The 20324-nt window shown below is 42.1% G+C and overlaps 1 protein-coding gene and 1 long non-coding RNA gene across 3 annotated transcripts in view; both read right to left on the bottom strand.

Moving 5' to 3' along the window:
* Window positions 1–10033: 10033 nt before the first annotated feature.
* Window positions 10034–11174, bottom strand: LOC136436877 (uncharacterized). The gene is made up of 2 exons (XR_010756102.1): window positions 11076–11174; window positions 10034–10567 (listed from the first exon to the last, which is right to left on the bottom strand). It is a non-coding gene; the product is annotated as an uncharacterized lncRNA (long non-coding RNA).
* A 1526-nt stretch (window positions 11175–12700) lies between these two features.
* The window catches only part of LOC136436875 (tumor suppressor candidate 3-like), a 31026-nt gene continuing 23402 nt past the window's right edge, over window positions 12701–20324 (bottom strand). For both annotated transcript variants that reach the window (XM_066431254.1, XM_066431256.1), the window contains exons 4-11: window positions 19726–19808; window positions 19007–19064; window positions 17881–18021; window positions 17074–17163; window positions 16070–16133; window positions 14743–14817; window positions 14157–14247; window positions 12701–13365 (exon numbers count right to left, since the gene is read on the bottom strand). In XM_066431254.1, the coding sequence (XP_066287351.1) occupies window positions 13350–13365; window positions 14157–14247; window positions 14743–14817; window positions 16070–16133; window positions 17074–17163; window positions 17881–18021; window positions 19007–19064; window positions 19726–19808 (618 nt within the window). In that variant the 3' untranslated portion in view covers window positions 12701–13349. The remainder of the gene's footprint in view (window positions 13366–14156; window positions 14248–14742; window positions 14818–16069; window positions 16134–17073; window positions 17164–17880; window positions 18022–19006; window positions 19065–19725; window positions 19809–20324) is intronic.

The raw sequence follows: 20324 nt of genomic DNA, 5'->3' as shown, positions 1-20324 counted from the left end.
GGACACTGGCATGGCTAGATAAACTAATATCTAGACTACAGCACCTGTAGATTAGATATTAGATATATACATGTATATTCCAAAACATTTCTTCCGCACTTGCAATTGCTTGGAGATCATATTTTAGTGATTTTCAATTGTCAGTTGGAGAAAAGCTTGGATTCAGAAATTGGCAATACGTTATGTTCGTTTGGGGTACGCATTTACAAATCAGTAACTTGTGTAAGGATTAGTGCAATCTAGATCTAGCCTACTGTATGTTCTACATTTCCAGAAATTGACTGAATGAAACGAGACGATACATGCGAGTGCATGATAGTCCCAAGGATTCAACCTACCTTCAACTGGTAAAGATTGCCTTAGATCTCCGATTGGTTCGTAGTCCCAGACATTCGATTTCACTGCCCATTTCTTCAAGGCCTCTTGCAAGACGTCTTGTGATTCTTCTCTCTTCTTATCTTTGCCAATTGTTTTATGGCGTTTGGGACCGCGCCTTTCCTTGACACGCCTGTTTTTTTTCCTGTGATTCTTTTTCTACCATTGTTTTTCGTCTTAGTGTGTTCACACTACCAGACATTTGTACCACAATGTCTATGATCTTCTAAGATGTTTCATACTTGTAGTCACGCGTGCAGCCAGTCGGTGCGAGTGTCCATCCTGGCAGATCCGTCACATTACCTTTGTAACGTCATTTCACTTTGATTCTGATGGGCGACGTATCATATCCCCAACTCTTTGACTTTAAGAACTGCTTGTGAACGTTGTTCAACCATCGGGTCTTATTCCTTCTTAGTTGACAGTTAATTCAACGAGATCGGCAAACCGTAGCTTTTTCCGTCTTTGTTTGAACGGCAAAAATTGGTAAAGATTCGATTTAATCCAAACTCACGATACCACCAGCTCGTTTTCTGTCTTTGTCAATTTTGTGTTTTTAAAGCCCTGCAGGGTGACTCGATACTGCTAAGGGGCGTTTTTCAATGTTTTCTGTACCCGCCGCCAAAGACAACGTTTGCACGCCTCAGACGCCGAAGGCGGTTTCTCCATTAATGTTCACCACACCAGTGATTACATGTATATTTACATGTATGTGGCACAGACTTGGATCACAGGGTTATTTTACACGCCTCTTCTTTAACCCCACTACTTTTGTTTTCTTCTTTCTCTCTCCTCTCTGCGACGTTGGCGCTGGCTGACACCCGTCTTGTCTGCCATCCCGATTTCTGTTCTTCAGTTGTACAGTCGTATTTCTTTCTTTCCTCTTCCGCTCTCTTGGAAAAATCCTTCCGTTGATTGACACCACCACATCAATGTCTGTGACTACCCTGTTCGCTTCGGCCTACTTTGGTACATCCGCACTTTGGTAAACGCGGAAAGATCCGTCAGAAGAACAGGAATATTCTTGTATTTTAATGCGTGTCGTTATCTCTCCCACTTGTTTCCCGTGAATGGTCATCCAAATTCTTCTTATCAACGTCATCAGACGCCATCTTTGGTTCTTCCGTTTTTTCGGACGGAAAATACATAATTTAACAAAACACAAAACTCACGAACCCCATACCAGCATTGCCGGTTAACAACGTCTTCTTTTTTTTCAAAGGGTTTAAACTGAGCAGCTGATACTGCCAGACTGGTGGTATCTGTCCCTTCTTTTTGTATTTTATTTTATTTTTTTGTTGTAATTTTTGTAATTTGTAAAAAAAAATGTCATGTCCCTTTTCTCCCCTACACGGACTTGGGCATTTCGAGCACGTGTCTTCTTGCGGACTTCTGCCTGTTGCGGATACAACCGAAGGCCAGGAGCTGTATCCTTTTCTGCGCCATCATCTGCCTAGTCCGGATTCCGGCTTTTCACGCGATGGTCATCCTCACGGTAAAGACGTCACCACGCCTAGTTTCGATGTACTGCCACGAAATAATCCTGTCCGGTTGAGTACAGCACTTGCACTCTCTATCTCTTGTGTTTGCGATAAATGCAACTTGATGTGAAGCACCACTGTCGCGATCTGCTGGATGCATGCGTGCAATCCTGTGTGGGATCCTTATAAGATTCCATGAAACACGACGTGGCGCCCCCTACACACAGTTTTTACTTTATCTTTTCTGTTGCATTATAATGCTCACCTCCCCGTTTTGCGATATAGGCCAGAATAATGGGGGGCCCTGATGGTTCTGTGTCCGGTTGCAGAACTGTCGTGGGGTTGTCTGAGTGGCTTGTGATAAGAACTACAAACCTGGAGGTGTATCTTGCCAGAGCTAAGGGGAGGACGTCTGCCATGGCGTTGCACCAGGTTCCATCAACCAGGAGGTCTTCTAGCTGCGTGATTGGGTCTTCGTCCTCGCTTGTGAAGAACTGTCCGAAATCATGTAGATGTTGAATAATGTAGTCTACCAGAATCATGCGGAGGTCTTGGTGTGATAGTTGAATAGTGGGGTCGGAATGGGCAAGAACGAACGAGGCTGAGCGGAAAAAGCAGTTTCCATCTTTTTCCACTGGTACCATGCGAAGGCCCATTGTGCGGAGCCTCCTGTCTACTCTCGTGGCCATAGAGCAAGGACCGAACCGGGAAAGCGGTTTCAATTTGGTTAAGGACTTTGGTGGGTAAAATTCAGAAGGGACTACGGTTGGTTGATTGGCGGACGTTACTGTGAGGGGAGAATGACAGACGCCGGGTTTCTTGAGTGCACGAGATGCTGCGAACAGTACAACACACATATTATTTACCGACCAGAGGAGAGCCAGGGACAAAAAGACTACGTTCAGGGTATCCATGTCATTTTGTTGTAGTCCCTGCCCTGGAACTGTCATGCTCTCTTCTGACTCCAATGTAGTGTCCACGTCTTTCTCTAATTTTTCAACATTAGCCTTGATAGGCGGAATGTCGTGCTGCTGAATGGAGACGTCTGCCTCCATTTGTTGAATGTCGGCGCTGGTGTGTATTGCCTCCTGGTCTGGAAGAACGTCTTGTTTAGTCGCCTCCAAATCCACTTTGTTCTCGTCGTCATTGTGCTTTTTACGAGCAATGTTGAAAACTCTTGACAACATTTTTCTGGCTTTGCTCGCCTCTTTCTTTAATCTGGAAAAGCTGTCCATAAAAGAAGTACGTTTCAGTATGCCTGTTAATTTTGATTGAACTGTATCTACATCTGATGAACTTTAGGAAAGAAAACAGTTTGTGTTTCATCTTGGTGGGTCCACCAAATACTCTTTTGACGAAAAAGGTTTAGGCGATACCAAGTTTGGTCACAAGAATCAATCATACCCGTGACAATGCCTAAAGCTCCTGTCACACAAGTCCGCATGAGTTGCGTATTAACATGTTTCTGGTTTAGTTTAAGTTCGCAGCTGAAGAAGTCATTTCCTAGGTTCGATCACCAGGCTGCACAACGGTGGGTCAGAGTAGAAAACAACTTTGTCCCCGCAAACTTTACTTAAACAAACAAAAAATGTTGATGCGCAACTCACGCGCACTTCAATATACGCACAGGTATGACAGGGCCCTAAAGCGGGTATCCCACTGATGGAGCTGCGGCACGTTTGCGAGCTCGTTCGCGCGCTTTGTGCGTTTTGTTATCTTTTAGTCATACTTTTACGTTTTGCATGATATTCCCATCATAAAGTCAATGGTAACGCATATCAAATTTAAGACGCAGCGAGGCCGCAAAGGTGCCGCAGTCTAATGAGATAGGGGCTTAAGACAGCCGGCGCTATCGTTGCGAAGAAAGATCCTAGCCCTATGACTGTGACCGAGGATTTACTGATACATATATAGCTGCCTTGTAATCAAAAATATGAATAACATAACGACACAATATAAGGTGCTACGGCTATTGTCTAATATATGTATGCGAATTTCATTAACTTTCACTCCTCTAAACTACGAACAGTGAAGAACGCTGTTCAAGTAACACAGAATGTCGGTGACGACTCAACCCGAACGCCTCGTGGACCGTCTAAACATCAAATTTCTCTTTCAGCATTATACACCTGTCCTCGGTGCTGAACACCACCAACACACAGGCAAATACGTCTGTCCTCGGTGTTGAACACCATCTACACACAGGCAAGCACATCTATCCTCGGTGTTGAACACCATCAACACACAGGCAAGCACATCTGTCCTTAGTCGTCAACACCACCAACACACAGGCAACTACATCTGTCCTTGGTGCTGAACACCATCCACACACAGCTACAGTCAAACGCATCTGTTTTCGGTGTTAAACAACATCTATACAGAGGCGAGTAGGTCTGTCCTCGGTGCTGAACACTATTCACACACACACAGGCAACTACATCTGTCCTTGGTGCTGGACACCATCAACACACAGCTACAGTCAAACACATCTGTTTTCGGTGCTGAACAACATCTATACACAGGCGAGTAGATCTGTCCTTGGTCCTGAATACCATCAACGCACAGGCAAATACATAAATTCTCGGTGCTAAACACTATTCATACACTGGCAAACACATCTGTCCGTGGTCCTGATAACCATCAATACACAGCTACAGGGCAACATATCTGTCCTCAGTGCTGAACAACATCCATATACAGGCAAATACATCTATCCTCGGTGTTGAACACCATCAACACACAGGCAAGCACATCTGTCCTTGGTGCTGGACATCATCCACACACAGCTACAGTCAAACACATCTGTTTTAGTGCTGAACAACATCTATACACAGGCGAGTAGATCTGTCATTGGTGCTGAACACCTCCAACACACAGGCAAGCACATCTGTCCTTGGTGCTGGGCACCACCAACACACAGGCAAGCACATCTATCCTCGGTGCTGAACACCATCAACTCACAGGCAGGCACATCTGTCCTGGGTGCTGGACACCATCCACACACAGCTACAGTCAAACACATCTGTCCTCGGTGCTGAACACCATTCACACACAGGCAGGCACATCTGTCCTTGGTCGTGAACACCATCAACACACAGGCAAGCACACCTATCCTTGGTGCTGGACACCATTCACACACAGCTACAGTCTTCGGTGCTTAACAACATCTATACACAGGCAAGTAGGTCTGTCCTTGGTCCTGAACACCACCAACGCACAGGCAAATACATCTATCCTCGGTGCTAAACACTATTCACACACTGGCAAACACATCTCTCCGTGGTCCTAAAAACCATCAACACACAGCTTCAGGGCAACATATCTATTTTTAGTGCTGAGCAACATCCATATACAGGCAAACGCATCTGTCCTTGGTGCTGAACAACATCCATACACAGGCCAACGCATCTGTCCTTGGTGCTGAACAACACCCATACACAGGCAAACACATCTGTCCTTGGTGCTGAACAACATCCATACACAGGCAAACGCATCTGTCCCTGGTGCTGAACACCATCCATACACAGGCAAACGCATTTGTCCCTGGTGCTGAACAACACCCATACACAGGCAGACACATCCGTCCTTGGTGCTGAACAACATCCATACACAGACAAACGCATCTGTCCTGGGTGCTGAACACCATCCATATACACAGGCAAACGCATCTGTCCTTGGTGCTGAACAACATTCATACACAGGCAAACGCATATGTCCTTGGTGCTGAACAACATCCATACACAGGCAAACGCATCTGTCCTTGGTGCTGAACAACATTCATACACAGGCAAACGCATATGTCCTTGGTGCTGAACACCATCCATACAAAGATTTTCATACTGGTCCTTGGTGCTGAACACCATCCACACACAGATTAACATACCCGTTGTTGGTGATGAATATCATACATTACACACACAGGTAAACACATCTGTCTTTGGTGCTGAACACCATCCATAAACAGACATTTTCTCATATGATTATCAACCCCAAGTTCATTTACTGTCCAGTCAAAGCTACTTTTACCTTGCGATAGTATGCTGAGCATACTTTTCACAGTACCCGCTCTGTGTACGAACAATACGTTCTAGCTAAAGCTCTTGTCCTTCAATCTTATAACATTCTATTTCAAATTTAGGCGACTTGTTAGTACGCCAAGTAAATGTTGTGTTTCCTACCGTTTCTTTCCGATCGGCTGCGCATTCTTCTGCGTAGAACCGTCCGGGACATCTGTCGTCTCGGACTTGGAGTGTATGCACCCCATCGTACAATCTTCCAAATTTAGAAAGGAATCGAACAGGAAAAAAACACGGGAGAGGTCTCTGAGAGATCGTCTCGTTTCTCTGTGGTTCCTCAATACACAAACAACGGCGCTCCACGGTAACGATTGTGACGTTCTAGAACTTGGGAAAGTTAGTGTGTCCCAGCATGCTTTGCGCAGAGTCAAACTTTTGGACTGTTCCATTCTTTACACAAGAAAGACTCAAGGAGGTAATCTCATATACATATGTTAGAGATAGCTTCGAGTACTATGAAATTGTGATACAGATTACTTAATGGATAAAATAATGGTTTATTCTATACACATATCAGACACCATGGGCAGGATTAAATCAAATGTTTATTTGTTCATGAAATCTAAAAATACACACGAACCCTCTTATTTTCGGAATCCCATCAATGGTTCATCCCATAGATAGTTCGATGATAACCACGGGCAGGGGTACCGCCCGATTGTATGCCAGATCAATCCCAGCTAGCCCACATAGCAGACTTTGTCGTAGGATTTTTTTTTCAGGTTTTTTTTTTTCCTGGTTGTTCAGGCTGAAAGGCAGTCAGAAATCCGGGGGTACCAACCAGAGAACTGGCATATAATCAGATGATAAACACATAATCAGTAAAAAGAAAGACTATAGCCGGCGATGAAGCCTGCTATTGAGATGACCCGAGAAAGGCCGGGCATCTTACTGCACTCATGTGACGCTGACGTCACACAACAGCACACGTCCAGACCCTGTACAAATACAAGAAGACAAACATCACGAGGTGTACAAATGTACGCGTACTCTGGGCGTTCTCACGGGAGACACAAGTCCGTGCCTAACAGGTGAGTTCTGTCTCAACTTCTGTCTAGTTTCGACGTTCTCTATATCTGCCCCCCCCCCCACTCACATACACAGAGAGACATAATTAAAGCCGTTATTCTTGAATGATAAATGTCACGTTGTCCGTAAGCTATTTCTATGGCTATGCTAGGCCTGATAGGGCCCAGGGTAAACATGTCTATTGACAAAGTTCACCGTTTAGCTATGTAGTATGTACTGTACCCAGTTGTTTGCCAAATACATTTTGGGGGTGCGTCAAACCTCTTATTATACTAGTTTGCTCATTTAAGCAACGGGCGCTAAAACATGTTACTTTTACTAACACTATCCTCTAACCTTTAAGTCAGATATGTATTCTGATACTACTAACAGCCCGTGACACTCTATGACACACAACGTTACATGTAGTCAATTTCAAACTCAATAAACTTCACATGAAATGCTGTTGTTAACTGTTAGTTATTAATTATAGTGTTACTTCTCGTTATCAAATCGTTGATATTGATTTATGACTTCATATTGCTGATGTCATCGATTTCAAAACTCGTACCTGGGGTTTTATATACTACTCTGGATCTTTTGCCAAATGGCTCTTTGTCAAAAAATATTCTATATATTACAGCTTGCTACTGTGATGTCGACTACCTTCCAGGTTCGATTCTCGGGGACGGGTGGAAAAGACGGACACGCACGACTCGTCATCAAGTAAGTTCAACGTTCAATCTTAATATATGTGTTAAATCATACTTTGACGTTTTCATTCATTCATTCATTTCATGTCATTTATGAATTCATTCATATACATGCCATAGCATTACGATGTGATATGAACGAAGCAAATGTACAAAACATGACATTTATCAACTTGTATCCTTTAAAAGATATAACGTTAGAGTACGTTTTGATACACTGTTTGGATTTTCAGTAAAGATGATGATGCGGAGACGTTCAGGAGTAAAGTCTGCTCACGACAGTGCTTCCATTGGTTTACCCAACGGACGAGTGGCTGTCTCAGTCGTTTCTCCGAAGGAGCATCGCGCTGTCTCAAGCCCCGTAGTCAGCGGGTACGGGGTAACCAGTGGATCTGGTGGTTTGGAACTAACGTCTTCACAATGATCGGTGCTGCCGCCTTCATGCTGTACATCGTTACGTACTTAGTCTGTCTCGGTAACTGGTTAGAAATACGGAACTACGAGCATCCCACCAACGTCTCGAGTAATGACACTCACTTGGTTCTCTGCAATCCGGAAGAAGCTCAAATCATGCTACCGTACATGCTGATCAACTTCATGGTGTACGCCCTTCCATGGGTCGCCGTCGTACATTGGCAAAGGAACGGCAATGCCGAGAAGCTAAGAAACTGGGAAGATAAGTTCAAGGAATTATCCCGAAATTCGACAGATTTTGGAGAAGAGATTCGCGATTCGCGCCATTTTTCCATGTGTTTGCATTTCTTTGTATGTTTCATTTTGAGCCAAGTGAATGCCAGTCTGAAATGTGCCACCTGCCACGGACAGAAAGGGCTGAAATGGACCATAAGTTACTTTGCCCACAGCGTTGATTACGACCTGTACTTTTCTGGGTGTTTCTTTGTCCAACTCACGTATTTCACAGCACTTTTCATCCCGTACATGTTCTACTGCAAATACGCCACGGACCTAATGTATGCTATCGATTGTCGAATCTGGTACCTCCGCTGTGTGAAACACGAATGGTTCGGTAAAAAGACGCCGCCTTGCGAAATACTACAGAATGTCAACCCCAACCTGAGAAAAGACGGTTGGCATAGTGAGATTGGAAGCATTGCAAATTTCTTTATGACGATGATGATCTGTGTGGCGTATATTCTTGTCGTTGTCTATTGTCACATCTACTTCTCTGCGAACCCACCGCTGTTAGACTGGACTCACAACGTCACACAAGTTCTTCACAATGCCGCCATGCCCATCATTCCCTTCTTGTTCATACTATCGAGTGCTTCGAGGCACCAAGAAGAGAACGAAGACCTAGTTTCCGAGGCTGCTACTGCATACGCAGATGCACGACTACAAGCCCTTTGTCAGATCGACAACTATACTGATGTAGCAAAACACTCTCTTAGACAGTGGAAAGAAATTGTAAAAGTTTTGAGTGACTCTAAGTCTTATGTAGTTCACTCCAATTTACTGAGCAGTCACGTCAGCTCTCGCTCGGCGATGTATCTAACCGTGTTAGCTACGACAGCAGCGGTTGTTTGGCAGATCGTACAGCACATCAACGATTTCAAAGTAGATCGGGGGATTGACGACGGCTTCATAGAGGTTTATTTTGTGACCATAACGTCTGTGATCCTCGTAGTTGTTGTATTTGGTGTAGCTTGTGACACTGGGAAGAAGTTGACACTCACAAGTTGTAACCGTCGGCACTTGGGTGGAGTTTGTTCCCGTAGAACGAGGAAGACGTGCCTGATTCAATGGTTGTTTACATTGCTGTTGTCAGTTCTAACTACAGTGTTAATGTTCATACCTTGGTACGTTGTTTACAAGGGTACAAAGTGTAGAGTAGGGGGACCGACTACCGCGAACCCACTCTACGCCGTTTAAAGTTTTATCGGTGATTAGTCTGCAGACTTTTTATTTCTAGAAACGTCACAATGGATTAGCGTCAGTAGATAATCATAAGTATGAAGGCTTACAAGTGTTGTGATTGTGCCTTTACTCGCCAAGGTAGTAATCTGATAATCTCCAAGCAGATCTCCACGGTGCTAAAATCGTACAAGCTAGCCAGAGAAGCTCCAGTCGACAGCCAGGCAAGTTGTCAGGCACCGTCGGTTGCAATAAAAACTCCTTCTGCCAGTTGGATACGGTCTTTGCAACCGTTAGATCTGCTTAATTGGAGATTAGTAATTTAATTGATTTAAAATTGACGCTTGTCGTGATGCAAATTAGAACTATGCTAAGGTACAAACAGCTGCAAAGGATGTGTATAATGCAATACCTGTCGTGTGTACGATTTGGTAATGTAAACTTTATGTTATGGAATGGTATAAACATGACTGTTTACATTCTGTAGCAAAATAAAACGTTGATGATCTTTCGTTCGGATCACTTTATTTGTACATCACGCCCTCGGCCGTTTCTATGTTTTATAGTTGAGGTGACGACAGCAAAAGATTAAATTTGCAAAGACACAACGACCATTTTTCAGATGTGACCCGCTCTCGTCAAGTATTACTGTCACGGTCATAGCCGTACATGCAGTTCAGATGTGAGTCGCAGGTGGCGCGGTAAGTGTGCACGGCGCGCCCTGATCAGACGACGCCGATGTAACTCCACTCGTTGCCAGAACGCGAACCGCCTTGCGATCCTCGCCCAGTCTAGAATAGATAATGTCAGGAACACTACTAATATCATCAATGCGTATCTGTCGTTTTGCTGACGGTGGCCGAGACGACTGTCCATCGGCTGTTTGGTTTGACTGACCACAGTGGTCTCGGCGTCCTGAGCAATAGCAGTGGTGTTGGCGTCTTGTATATCCCCTGCGCCGTTCAAGCTCTTCTCTCCTTTCGAAAAGCACTTCACGAAACGTTTCTTCATCTTACCGGCGTTTCCCACCATTTTGGCGAACCTGTGTGTACAAAAATTAATAAGGACACTGTGCAGAATACCAGTATAAAATATCTAAACTTCATATACAAAGGAAACCGATTGGCCTTACCTTAATCAAGAGTACCATTCTCCTTATAAACACTTGCATGATGTACAAAATGACTAATAAACTTGTGGACGTACCGACTGATAAGTATCTAATGCCAGCTTAGAAGAGGACTAGAAATAGTCATGCTTTTACGTACCAGAGTTATCAGCCAAGGATTGATGTGTTAAAAAATTCGTATTTTCCGAGAACCATAGTAGAATATGGAACTCGTTGTCATCAAGTACTATAGGAGCATCTTCACTATGTAGCTTTAAAGAACGGTTGCAGCCAGATAGACAAGGTGTAACAGACCGTTCGTTGTAATATAACCAGCTGCTGCCGCGCCGCGTGCCTGCGAAGCTGTTGTGATACGCCTAATGGCGATTGTACCGGCTATATAGATACGGATACAGATACGCAAACTTTTGACGTTTCCTACCTTGTGTTTTTACGAGACGTGTGTCTGACGGTAGCCGTTTCCGGTGACTCCTGCGTCGACGTAGTTTGTTTGGAAACCTTGCCTCCCATGGTGGCAATAGGTGACGTCAGGTTTGCAGTTGACCTTACGGCTTGCTAGGAGCCTCTCAGTGCTTTAGATGTACCATGGTTTTTGACAAAGATCCTGACGTGACTCCGTCAGGTAACACAGGGAACTATTCTAACGTGAAGTTTCTAAGAACGCTTCCACTGGCTACTCGATCCCGGGATCCTTTGCGCCTGATGATCATAAAAATATGTTCCTTTCTTTGGTCGGCCTTTCTCTTATTCTCGGTGGCGCTGGAAACTTTTCGTTCACGATATGATGTCTTCTCACGTCAGTTCTGCGCACATGCAAAGATGCCTGTCCTTGGTGCTGAACGCCATCCATCCACACACTGAGGCAAAACAACCTGTCCTTGGTGCTGAACACTTTCCACAGGCAAATAACACCCTGTTCCATGCTCAGTGATTAATACATCATTTCTCCGTGATTAATACAGATTAAGCAACTGTTCTTGGTTAAAACATTCATTAAATTATAAAGTTAAAAAAAAAAAAGATTATCTAAGGTTAGTCACCGTCGTAGGCGACGGAAATCAAAATGTGAACACTGCCGATAGTACTATCCGGCGTTCTTGTTCCGGAACGCTTGATATTGGCCAGCTCAGGTAGGACCATTAATTTCTCATAATTTCCTCATAATAATACTCTTAAACATTGGCAACACGGATGATAAACGATGTGAAACCAAAAGGTTACAGAAATTCGTTAGTAGAAATAAAAGATTAGAACTCAAGTGATAGAAAATGGCTTCAGTATTAGTTTTCCTGTTACATGTTGCCCTACCTTTCGACGTTCAAAATGGAATCGTCTTGACCATATATGGAAGTGTTCATGAAAAATCGTAGAACCACAAAACATCACAATGAATTTTCCACACATTTTGGTACGTGTAGACAGTACGATTGTCAAGATGCAGGGTATTGGAAAGAGAACTCTTTCTTTGGCAGCTTCCCTGCTCGGGAAACGCAGTGCGGTGAAGCTAGTAAGACCGCCAGCAGATGTGTGCGTCTTTTATCTACAGCACCGTACAATTTTTATTATCACCATTCATACCGGACTGTGTCCTATATTCAATGCTACCCATTTTCGCCAGATGTCACTCTTGGCTCTTCAGATAAAGAAGGTGACAATTCTTATTATCACCATTCGTTTCTTGTACGGTCTTAATTTTGGACTGTGTCCTATATTCAATGCTACCCATTTCCGCCAGATGCTGCTCTTGGCTGTTCAGATATTGAAGATGACAATGATTCTTGTGTCAAAACAAACTTATCAAAGGACAACACCTTGTGCGAGTCTTGCATAGAAAACATGTGAGATCGATTTTAGGAACATGGATGGAAGGGACATAATGGGGAATCTAGGATCTGGGCTCGTAGTCCCCTCCTCCCCTAGCATACATATGATGGCTCCGGCCAAGGTCAACACGATGGCGTTATCACAGGTTGTCATCATCCTGTCTTAGTATTAGAATATGGATGGGTGATATTTTCTAATGACTACTTTAGAGAAGTACAAGCCTTTCGACCGTAAAGGTTTTAATGAATGCCAGAACATCAGTTGTAAAGTACATAAAATGACAAGAAGATCGTAAAAGAATTGTAAGCCACTTGACTAGAAGCCTAGATAATATGGTAACATTTATTCCATGACTGTATCCATACATGTTACATCTCCGTCATGTCCTAATGTGCTTTCAAGTCCTGCAATTCAGTCAGAGCAGCTGTGATACATCATTTTAAACCATCACATACAAATGTACTTTCCATTTGGTGTTCTTTGTTACTAATGTATTGTAAGTAAGACTTTAGAGACACGTAAGTGTTCTACATGTAAAGTTGTTGACAAATAGAGCATTTCCTGGGCAATGTTTTAACAATATGTAATTCTGATGACTACAATTTCAATTCAATGTACACGTTGTACATATGCAGTGCCAAAATGTGTATCAGTTTCTGTATATTTGCCTTTAAAGACTGTCACAGATTTTACATTGTACATTACATTCACACCTAATAGTTACGTGACATGTATAAAAAAGAGATGTCTGAATAAAAGGTCTAAACAATTCCCACTGTCCACGACAATGTTTACTAAGTGTAGCGGTCCCCATGCAGAAACAAATTTCAGCAGTATTTCCCAGACAGAGCTTTACCACCAGTTGTTCTCTTTACTTGATGAGGAAACTGGAAGGAAGGAAGATAAAGTAACAAGTTAGCAGGACCGAAACACACGCACCACAATATTCATCAGTATTACAAACAGGTGTTACAAGCTATGCTGGCTTTTAAAAATATAAAATAATACATTACAAACTTTATCACAAGGTTTTCTTTGCAAATTTGTCCCAAATATCAAGCATGAATGAATCTAGACATTCATTTGTAAAACATACCAATGATCTTTTAAACTACAACTACAGAAGCTGCTATGATTAATGATTGAGTAAGCCAGCAGATACATGCAAAATCCAGCATATTAGGACGACTGTCGGGAACAGTTTTATTCAAGTTCACATTCTAAACACCCTCCTAAAAGCAGGACCCCTATCGCTCGATTCGTAGGCTCGCTCGCGTAGGAGCCCTGCTCTTTAGCCCCGGTAGACACGGCTCTGGCGACGTTACTGACAGTTGCTCAAGAATAATTAATGAGCTATCCTTATTTGGCACAATATGGCGGTTAATTTGTTCTGAAGCTAAAGTAATGATGTGAGACGTAACCTGATTGGTTGATAGCTTCCCAGCGCCCTTTGCGCTTTTGCTCTAGATGAGGTTTAGCAAACCCTCTGATTGGCTGAAGCTGTTTTGGTAGCGACGGCGCCAGAACCGTGTCTACCAGGGCTAAAGAGCAGGGCCCCTACGCAAGCGAGCCAACGGATCAAGTGATAGGGGTCCTGCTTTTAGGAGGGTTATTCTAAAGAACATGTCTACTTTGTCAGACATGAAAAAGGAGTTCTTCATGGTATAATAGGACATACCTGTAAGGGTACCCATGGTACTTGGACTTGAATATAGACAGCAGCAGGCTGAAGAAGAAGGCTACGATGCCAAGTCCAACCAGCGTCACAACTGCATGTTCAGAAAAATAGATCAGACAAATCACTGTAACTGTTGGGTAAGTGTCTAAATAATGTACATGTATTCTTCAATGCTTTGCAAAGGGTAACATATCAACATGCAAGTAAGGTACACATTTCTGTGACATTCAACTAAATAATTTTGCATTACTTTTGCTTGGGAAACCTCCCCTGAAACTAAATTGTACGTACCATGACTGGTGTTTAAGTCCAAAAAAATAACTACAAATGTGCCAAGTATATCATGTATTATGTACTAAGTTGTGTACTATTACACATGAACAGCTTTCCCAGACATATACAATGTATATTGGTATACAACTATATTTACGAGTATATCAATATCACTTCCTTACAAAAATCTGTTTCTCATATATTCATTATATTCAACACATTTAGAATCAAATTCCGAATTATAAATATAGCGGAGCTATAGGTCAGGTAACCACCTAACGTATGACATTGTACAATGATGTGCATGACTCACTTCTTCTCTTTCCCACGTCCCCCTTGGACACAGCAGTCTCATGTAGCAGCACCATCCCAAATGTCACAGCAGCATCTACAAACACTGGTTAAGGAGTCCACAGCCACTCATTCAGAAACATTTGGTTTCTTTAGCTTGACTCAAAAAAGGTAGTCACATTTTGATTCAGCTTCAGCACAGGATGAAATTTTTAAAATCATAAATTATGTCAAAAACATTTTTGAAATCATACCAGTATATATATACCAGGGCTCGAAATTCATTTTTGGAAATAGGTGCACCCAACCCAAAAAATTAGGTGCACAGAAAGAATTTTGGGTGCACCACATGAAATAAAGTTGAATGTCAGCAAAACATAGTTACAGAGTTTCATGCTCTTAAAATCTGTAAGTCTATAGTTAATCTTAAAATTTCAAACAAGTGATACACATGTACATGTACATCAAGTAAAGTACAACAAAGGGTTATATTGCTATTTCTTTAACTTACATTTCAAGTATATTCTGTATACTTAGTGTACAATGGTGCTTTTACCCTATAGCCTACAAAAATATATCGGTGCACTGGTTCACCCACAGTCAAAAATTAAGTGCACAGCTCCAATTTTGGGTGCACACATGTACAGGTGCACATGCACCCACTATTTCGAGCCCTGTATACAGTATTATCACAGTTTTAGTTGCTCTACATGTATGTCTGAATACAAGGACAACAAAAGTACATGTCCCAACACATGGTACATTTGATGTCTAGAGTCACAACAAGGTTCTGCACTTTTGAGTTCACTATCAGTTAGATTATATTATCTTAAATTACTGTAAGTTGGCTTCACAGTTGTCTTCAAAAACAAAACTGACACACAAGTGTGTGCAATGACTATATTCATTAATTGTATAAAGCCATTTTCTAAATGCACATTCAAACGTCCTTAATCAACAGATATCTCCACTGATATCTTCTGACAAGTCCTTAAGTTGTATTTCTGTATCCGTATTACTGTAAATGCATTAAAGTTCGCATGGTTTTTATTTCGCGCTAAGGCAAAAATGTAGTGTTGGCGGTGGTTTTAAGCTCGTGGCAGCGCTATAGTCACATACTGCTACAGTATTGGACAAATTGGGTTTGCTGCATGTAAGTTCGCGGTAAAACGGTCGCCGAAAACCGCGAACATAAAACCACTGCGAACATTTCTGCATTTACAGTATTCTGTATGTATCAGTGTAACACACCAGCTGACTATGTTATACTATCTATTCTCTATTACAAAACAGCCCTTACCAAAACTGTTCTGTAGTAAGTATAAGCCTTGGGAAAGCCATAAGGATACGGAGCAGGATCACAATGTGGGTTTCAGCAATGAACTGGGCCTGGCTGCTGCCATGGATATAATGCTGTAGAAACAAAAGACACAAAACAAAGATGGGCATAGATACAACCAAGAGGAGAAACTCAACAAGCTGAGAAACTGCAGGATGGAACCCTGGAGGAGTGTTAGTGGCAAAAAAAACATCTGGGATTTACAAGCTGAAGACTTGGTTGAGTATCCTAGATGCCATCCTGGTTATACATGTAGTTTACATTCAATTTCATGATCGCTGCCCATACGATAACAGGAATTATGTCACCTGGGCCATGATAACGTTTGATAGGGTGTTCCGAACCGGTCCATATCTTATGGTATCATGGTCCCATCCCTCCTGTAGGTCGGATTGCCCTCTGGCCTTTGGCCGTCAGGCGCTCCAAACCGCAGTCGGGCTGGTACCTCGGTATTCTCTATATACAAACTAACTAGTATGGCACCAAGGGTAACAATTGGGAACATTCAATTCTAAACAATACCTGCAATTATTACTTGCTAACCTACATGTATGAATGTACTAAGTATTGCTAATATGTAAGAAGTATAACAAAGAAAGTAGTATAGTGTATGATACACATATACATGCATAGGTAACTTATTGTGTGTGGCATGTGTGTTGAATCTGTTTCCCCTATAAAAGGATACACAGGACAAAGACTATGTGTGTTTCTGCTATGAACTGGGACTCAGAACTGCCATGTACATAGCGTACCTACGGGAACAAGAGATGGTCCGGCTATCAAAGAAACGAAGTACAGCCCACTAGCTGTGGGAGCCAAACATTTGATTTCTTTCACTGTGTTGTTAATGACATTTGTAATTAAACGAAGATGACTTTTAGAGACTTTGAGTCCACAACTCTTATATGTGGACTCCAGGCGATCGCCAGAAGAGAGTGACATCAATAGTTACTGCTATAATAAGTATCACTAAAGTTTTCCTACCAAAGGAAGTGAAAGGTGAGTGCTTACCACTTGTCCTGTCTGAGGGTTCTTGTGTGCGTACGGTGGTCCACGGATGTGGTTCCACATCTGGCCGGACGTCATGGCAAACACGATGCACTGGAGGGAAAAAGGGATGCAAGTCCTCTTACTTAAATTCCCTTCCAACGTTACAATGTGAGGTAGTAACGATACCAACACAAAATAGATCAGCAGATGACATGTATCAGAAAAAGTGATGCGTAGGACAGTTCACAATGCCAGCACAGCTTTACACAAAGTGCACAATGTAGAGCTGTTACATTTTAAAGATGCTATCCAAAAAGAGACTTGATTGTATACAGACACCTGTATGTACATTTGCACATGTAGCACAGTTATAGCATGATTTTACTTTTTATTACTTACTGCCCATGGTTACTTTCAATGGCCACACATTGCATAATACAAAATAAATCAAGCAACTGGATATATGTTTCCTTAAGTCTTTGAAAGATGTCTAACCTACATCGACGTATGATTTACATGCTTTAGAGTTTGAATACCAAGTACAGAAAAATCAGATTTGTAGGAAAACTATGTTGGGATCAGGGCCCTAGCCAGCTTGAATTTTTTTCCTTCATCACAAATTTCCCATTGACGGAAAAATCCTTTGAAGATTTTCCCCGTCATTCCTGTGGTTGAAGTTTGTTCAAATTTCTTTACCTACTGATTTTTGTCCATCAAGTTTGAAGAAATGGTCTAAAAATGTCATACACAGCAATATTGTGTGAAATAACAGAATGGTGGGACCGGATGCTGGCAAGAGCCCTGGTTGTGATTGAGTGTTTGGCGTACCAGAGCGCCGATCCCCCAGGATGTCTTGTTGTACAGGAACTCCAGGTTGTTCCTGCGCAGGTACAGCAGGCCACCAATCAGGGTGAAGAGCAGGCCCAGCGCAATGCTGCCGGAATAGTTGGGTGGGCGGAACACACGAATCTGACAAACAACAACAGAAGCTTTAAAGGCACCCAGAGCATTTAATAAGACTTGGAAATTGAAAACATTCCAGTTGGTATAATCTTTATGAAATTGACAATTAATGCCACTGTTTATTTGCGTTCAGATTTGTTATCAAAAGTGCGCAAAAACGGCACAAAAATAATCTACATGCTGATCTTTTAGTTTCACGTGCCAACTGTAAATACTGTAGATATCATAGCCCCACCCACCTACGTCAAAACGTAGAAATGCAAAATTAAAACATAAAAATGCATATATTTGACGGACATGCAGTCACTCTCTCATTGGTCGAACCGCTAATTGTGATGGACAGTCAGAATCAGTCTATTAGGGCTTGGATTTTCTATCAGTTCTCACCAGATAAGGACATCGTACCTTTGCTTGTTTAATGTCGATATGTAATGGTATAGTGTTACTGAAGCTTACTATGTGTAGGAATGACTAGAAATTTGAGTTTTACATTCAAGTTTTAAGCCTCATAAAATGCTCTGGATGCCATCAACATGTAAATACATGTATGGGAGCCCTTGTTAACTAACTAGGATTGATGGTACCCAGGCTGGTCTGTGTAACAATACATGTATTTTCTTTCATCACCATTCAACAGTTTTATATTAATCTTAATGCACAAAGACCTTGATTAAAATCAGTCTCTACCAGACTGACCGCGCGGCCATAAGGAGAACATTTGCCGAGGGTTTCATTCGCAGGCGCAGTTGCACATTTGACCCTCTCTCCGTAGCCGACTCCCTTCATACATTATTGACTCTATTTGGCCAATTTCTACTATCTTCCCAGCGACCAGTGGAGGCTGGTAGAGCCTAGATTAAAATATTGACTAAACTGATACTTCCTTCCATCCAGTATTAGTACATTTGTGTATTACTGTTTCCTTCTACAATTGTAATTCAGCTTCAAGTCTATACATGTAATTATGATCAAGTCAATTTGGTTTCCTTACATGTACATCAGTCCTCTCATTGATCCACTTGGCAATGGACTCAGACGCAAATCCAGTTCTGAAAGTAAGAAGAAACTCATAATAAAGAGAAAACTAGCACTGTACATGATTGTGCAGAAGTAGGCACTGTAATTATAATAAACAAAGTGTCATGCAATATTAATACAGTCCCTTGACATGTAGGATTATACATGTCCATGTTTGCATCTGATTTACATGAATACATGTACTGTACATGTATGTACCACAGGCTTTTAGCCAGGCATGGGTCCATGCGTCATTTGGATGCATGATACTAAAATAACAAGGAAACTTGACGCCCTCTTTTTCAGCTGGACGTACAGAGGACCCCCTGTTTCCCTAAGGCTTGTAATTACAGACACATGTTACTGTATTACAGTGTCACTAATGCTACCAGACACTGGGACAGCATGAAAACTGATTGACATGCAAAGCTACCATGAAATTGTTAATCCATAGAGCCCATTGGGAGACAGGGAGGGAACAAGCAGTTTTTAGTGCTTAAAATGGTCTGCTAAAAGTATGATAAGACTAGAACACACCTAACCCCCGCATCACAGCATCCCCCCCATTTTTAGACCCCTTGTCTATACATCCTAGCTAAAAGCCTGATGTACCATATTTAGTACAAGATATAAATACAATGTGGTGTAACAAGTATAACAGGTATAACAAGGATGTGTAGTCAGTTTGATTACCTTTGGATGTCAAATGTATCTCCCTTCTTAGGCTTGCCCTTGCCTGGGAAATGCATGAAGCTGGGCGCAGAGTTCAGCTTCAGCTGTATAAGAGGGAAAAAAACGGCCGAAAAAAAATCAAAATTTTTCTACCAAGTTATTGTAGAAGACTGAATAATATAATTTAATCTTTACCACTGGAAAAATACAATGAAAATCAGACCTTTCGAGCGCCCGTCCGTCAGCTCTTTGTCCATGAGGAGAATGATGTTTACATACAGAAGCATCAACAATATTCTCAACTTCTAAATAAGCAAAAGGTAATGACTAAAGCATTCTAAAATATGTTCCAAATAAACAAAAGGTAACGGATATGATGTTCGTTCTAAAATACAAAAGTCAAAACGGCTTGAGAAGACATTGAATTACAAAAGCAGACCTATATTGAATACATTAAATACATTGTAATGCATTGTCCCAAGTGCTAGACAGTTCAAACCGTAGGTCCCCCTTTCGGTTCAACGACGGTTGATGGATGCGTTCATATACGGCTTCCTTTATACTGTAGAAGACTGTATTGCACATATAATACTACCTACTTGGCATAACCGAGAACAGTA

This window comes from Branchiostoma lanceolatum, chromosome 6 (genome assembly GCF_035083965.1).
Source record: "Branchiostoma lanceolatum isolate klBraLanc5 chromosome 6, klBraLanc5.hap2, whole genome shotgun sequence".
Lineage (NCBI taxonomy): Eukaryota > Metazoa > Chordata > Leptocardii > Amphioxiformes > Branchiostomatidae > Branchiostoma > Branchiostoma lanceolatum.
The sequence above is the reverse complement of the archived record's forward strand: the minus strand, read 5'-3'. Positions and strand labels throughout refer to the sequence as shown.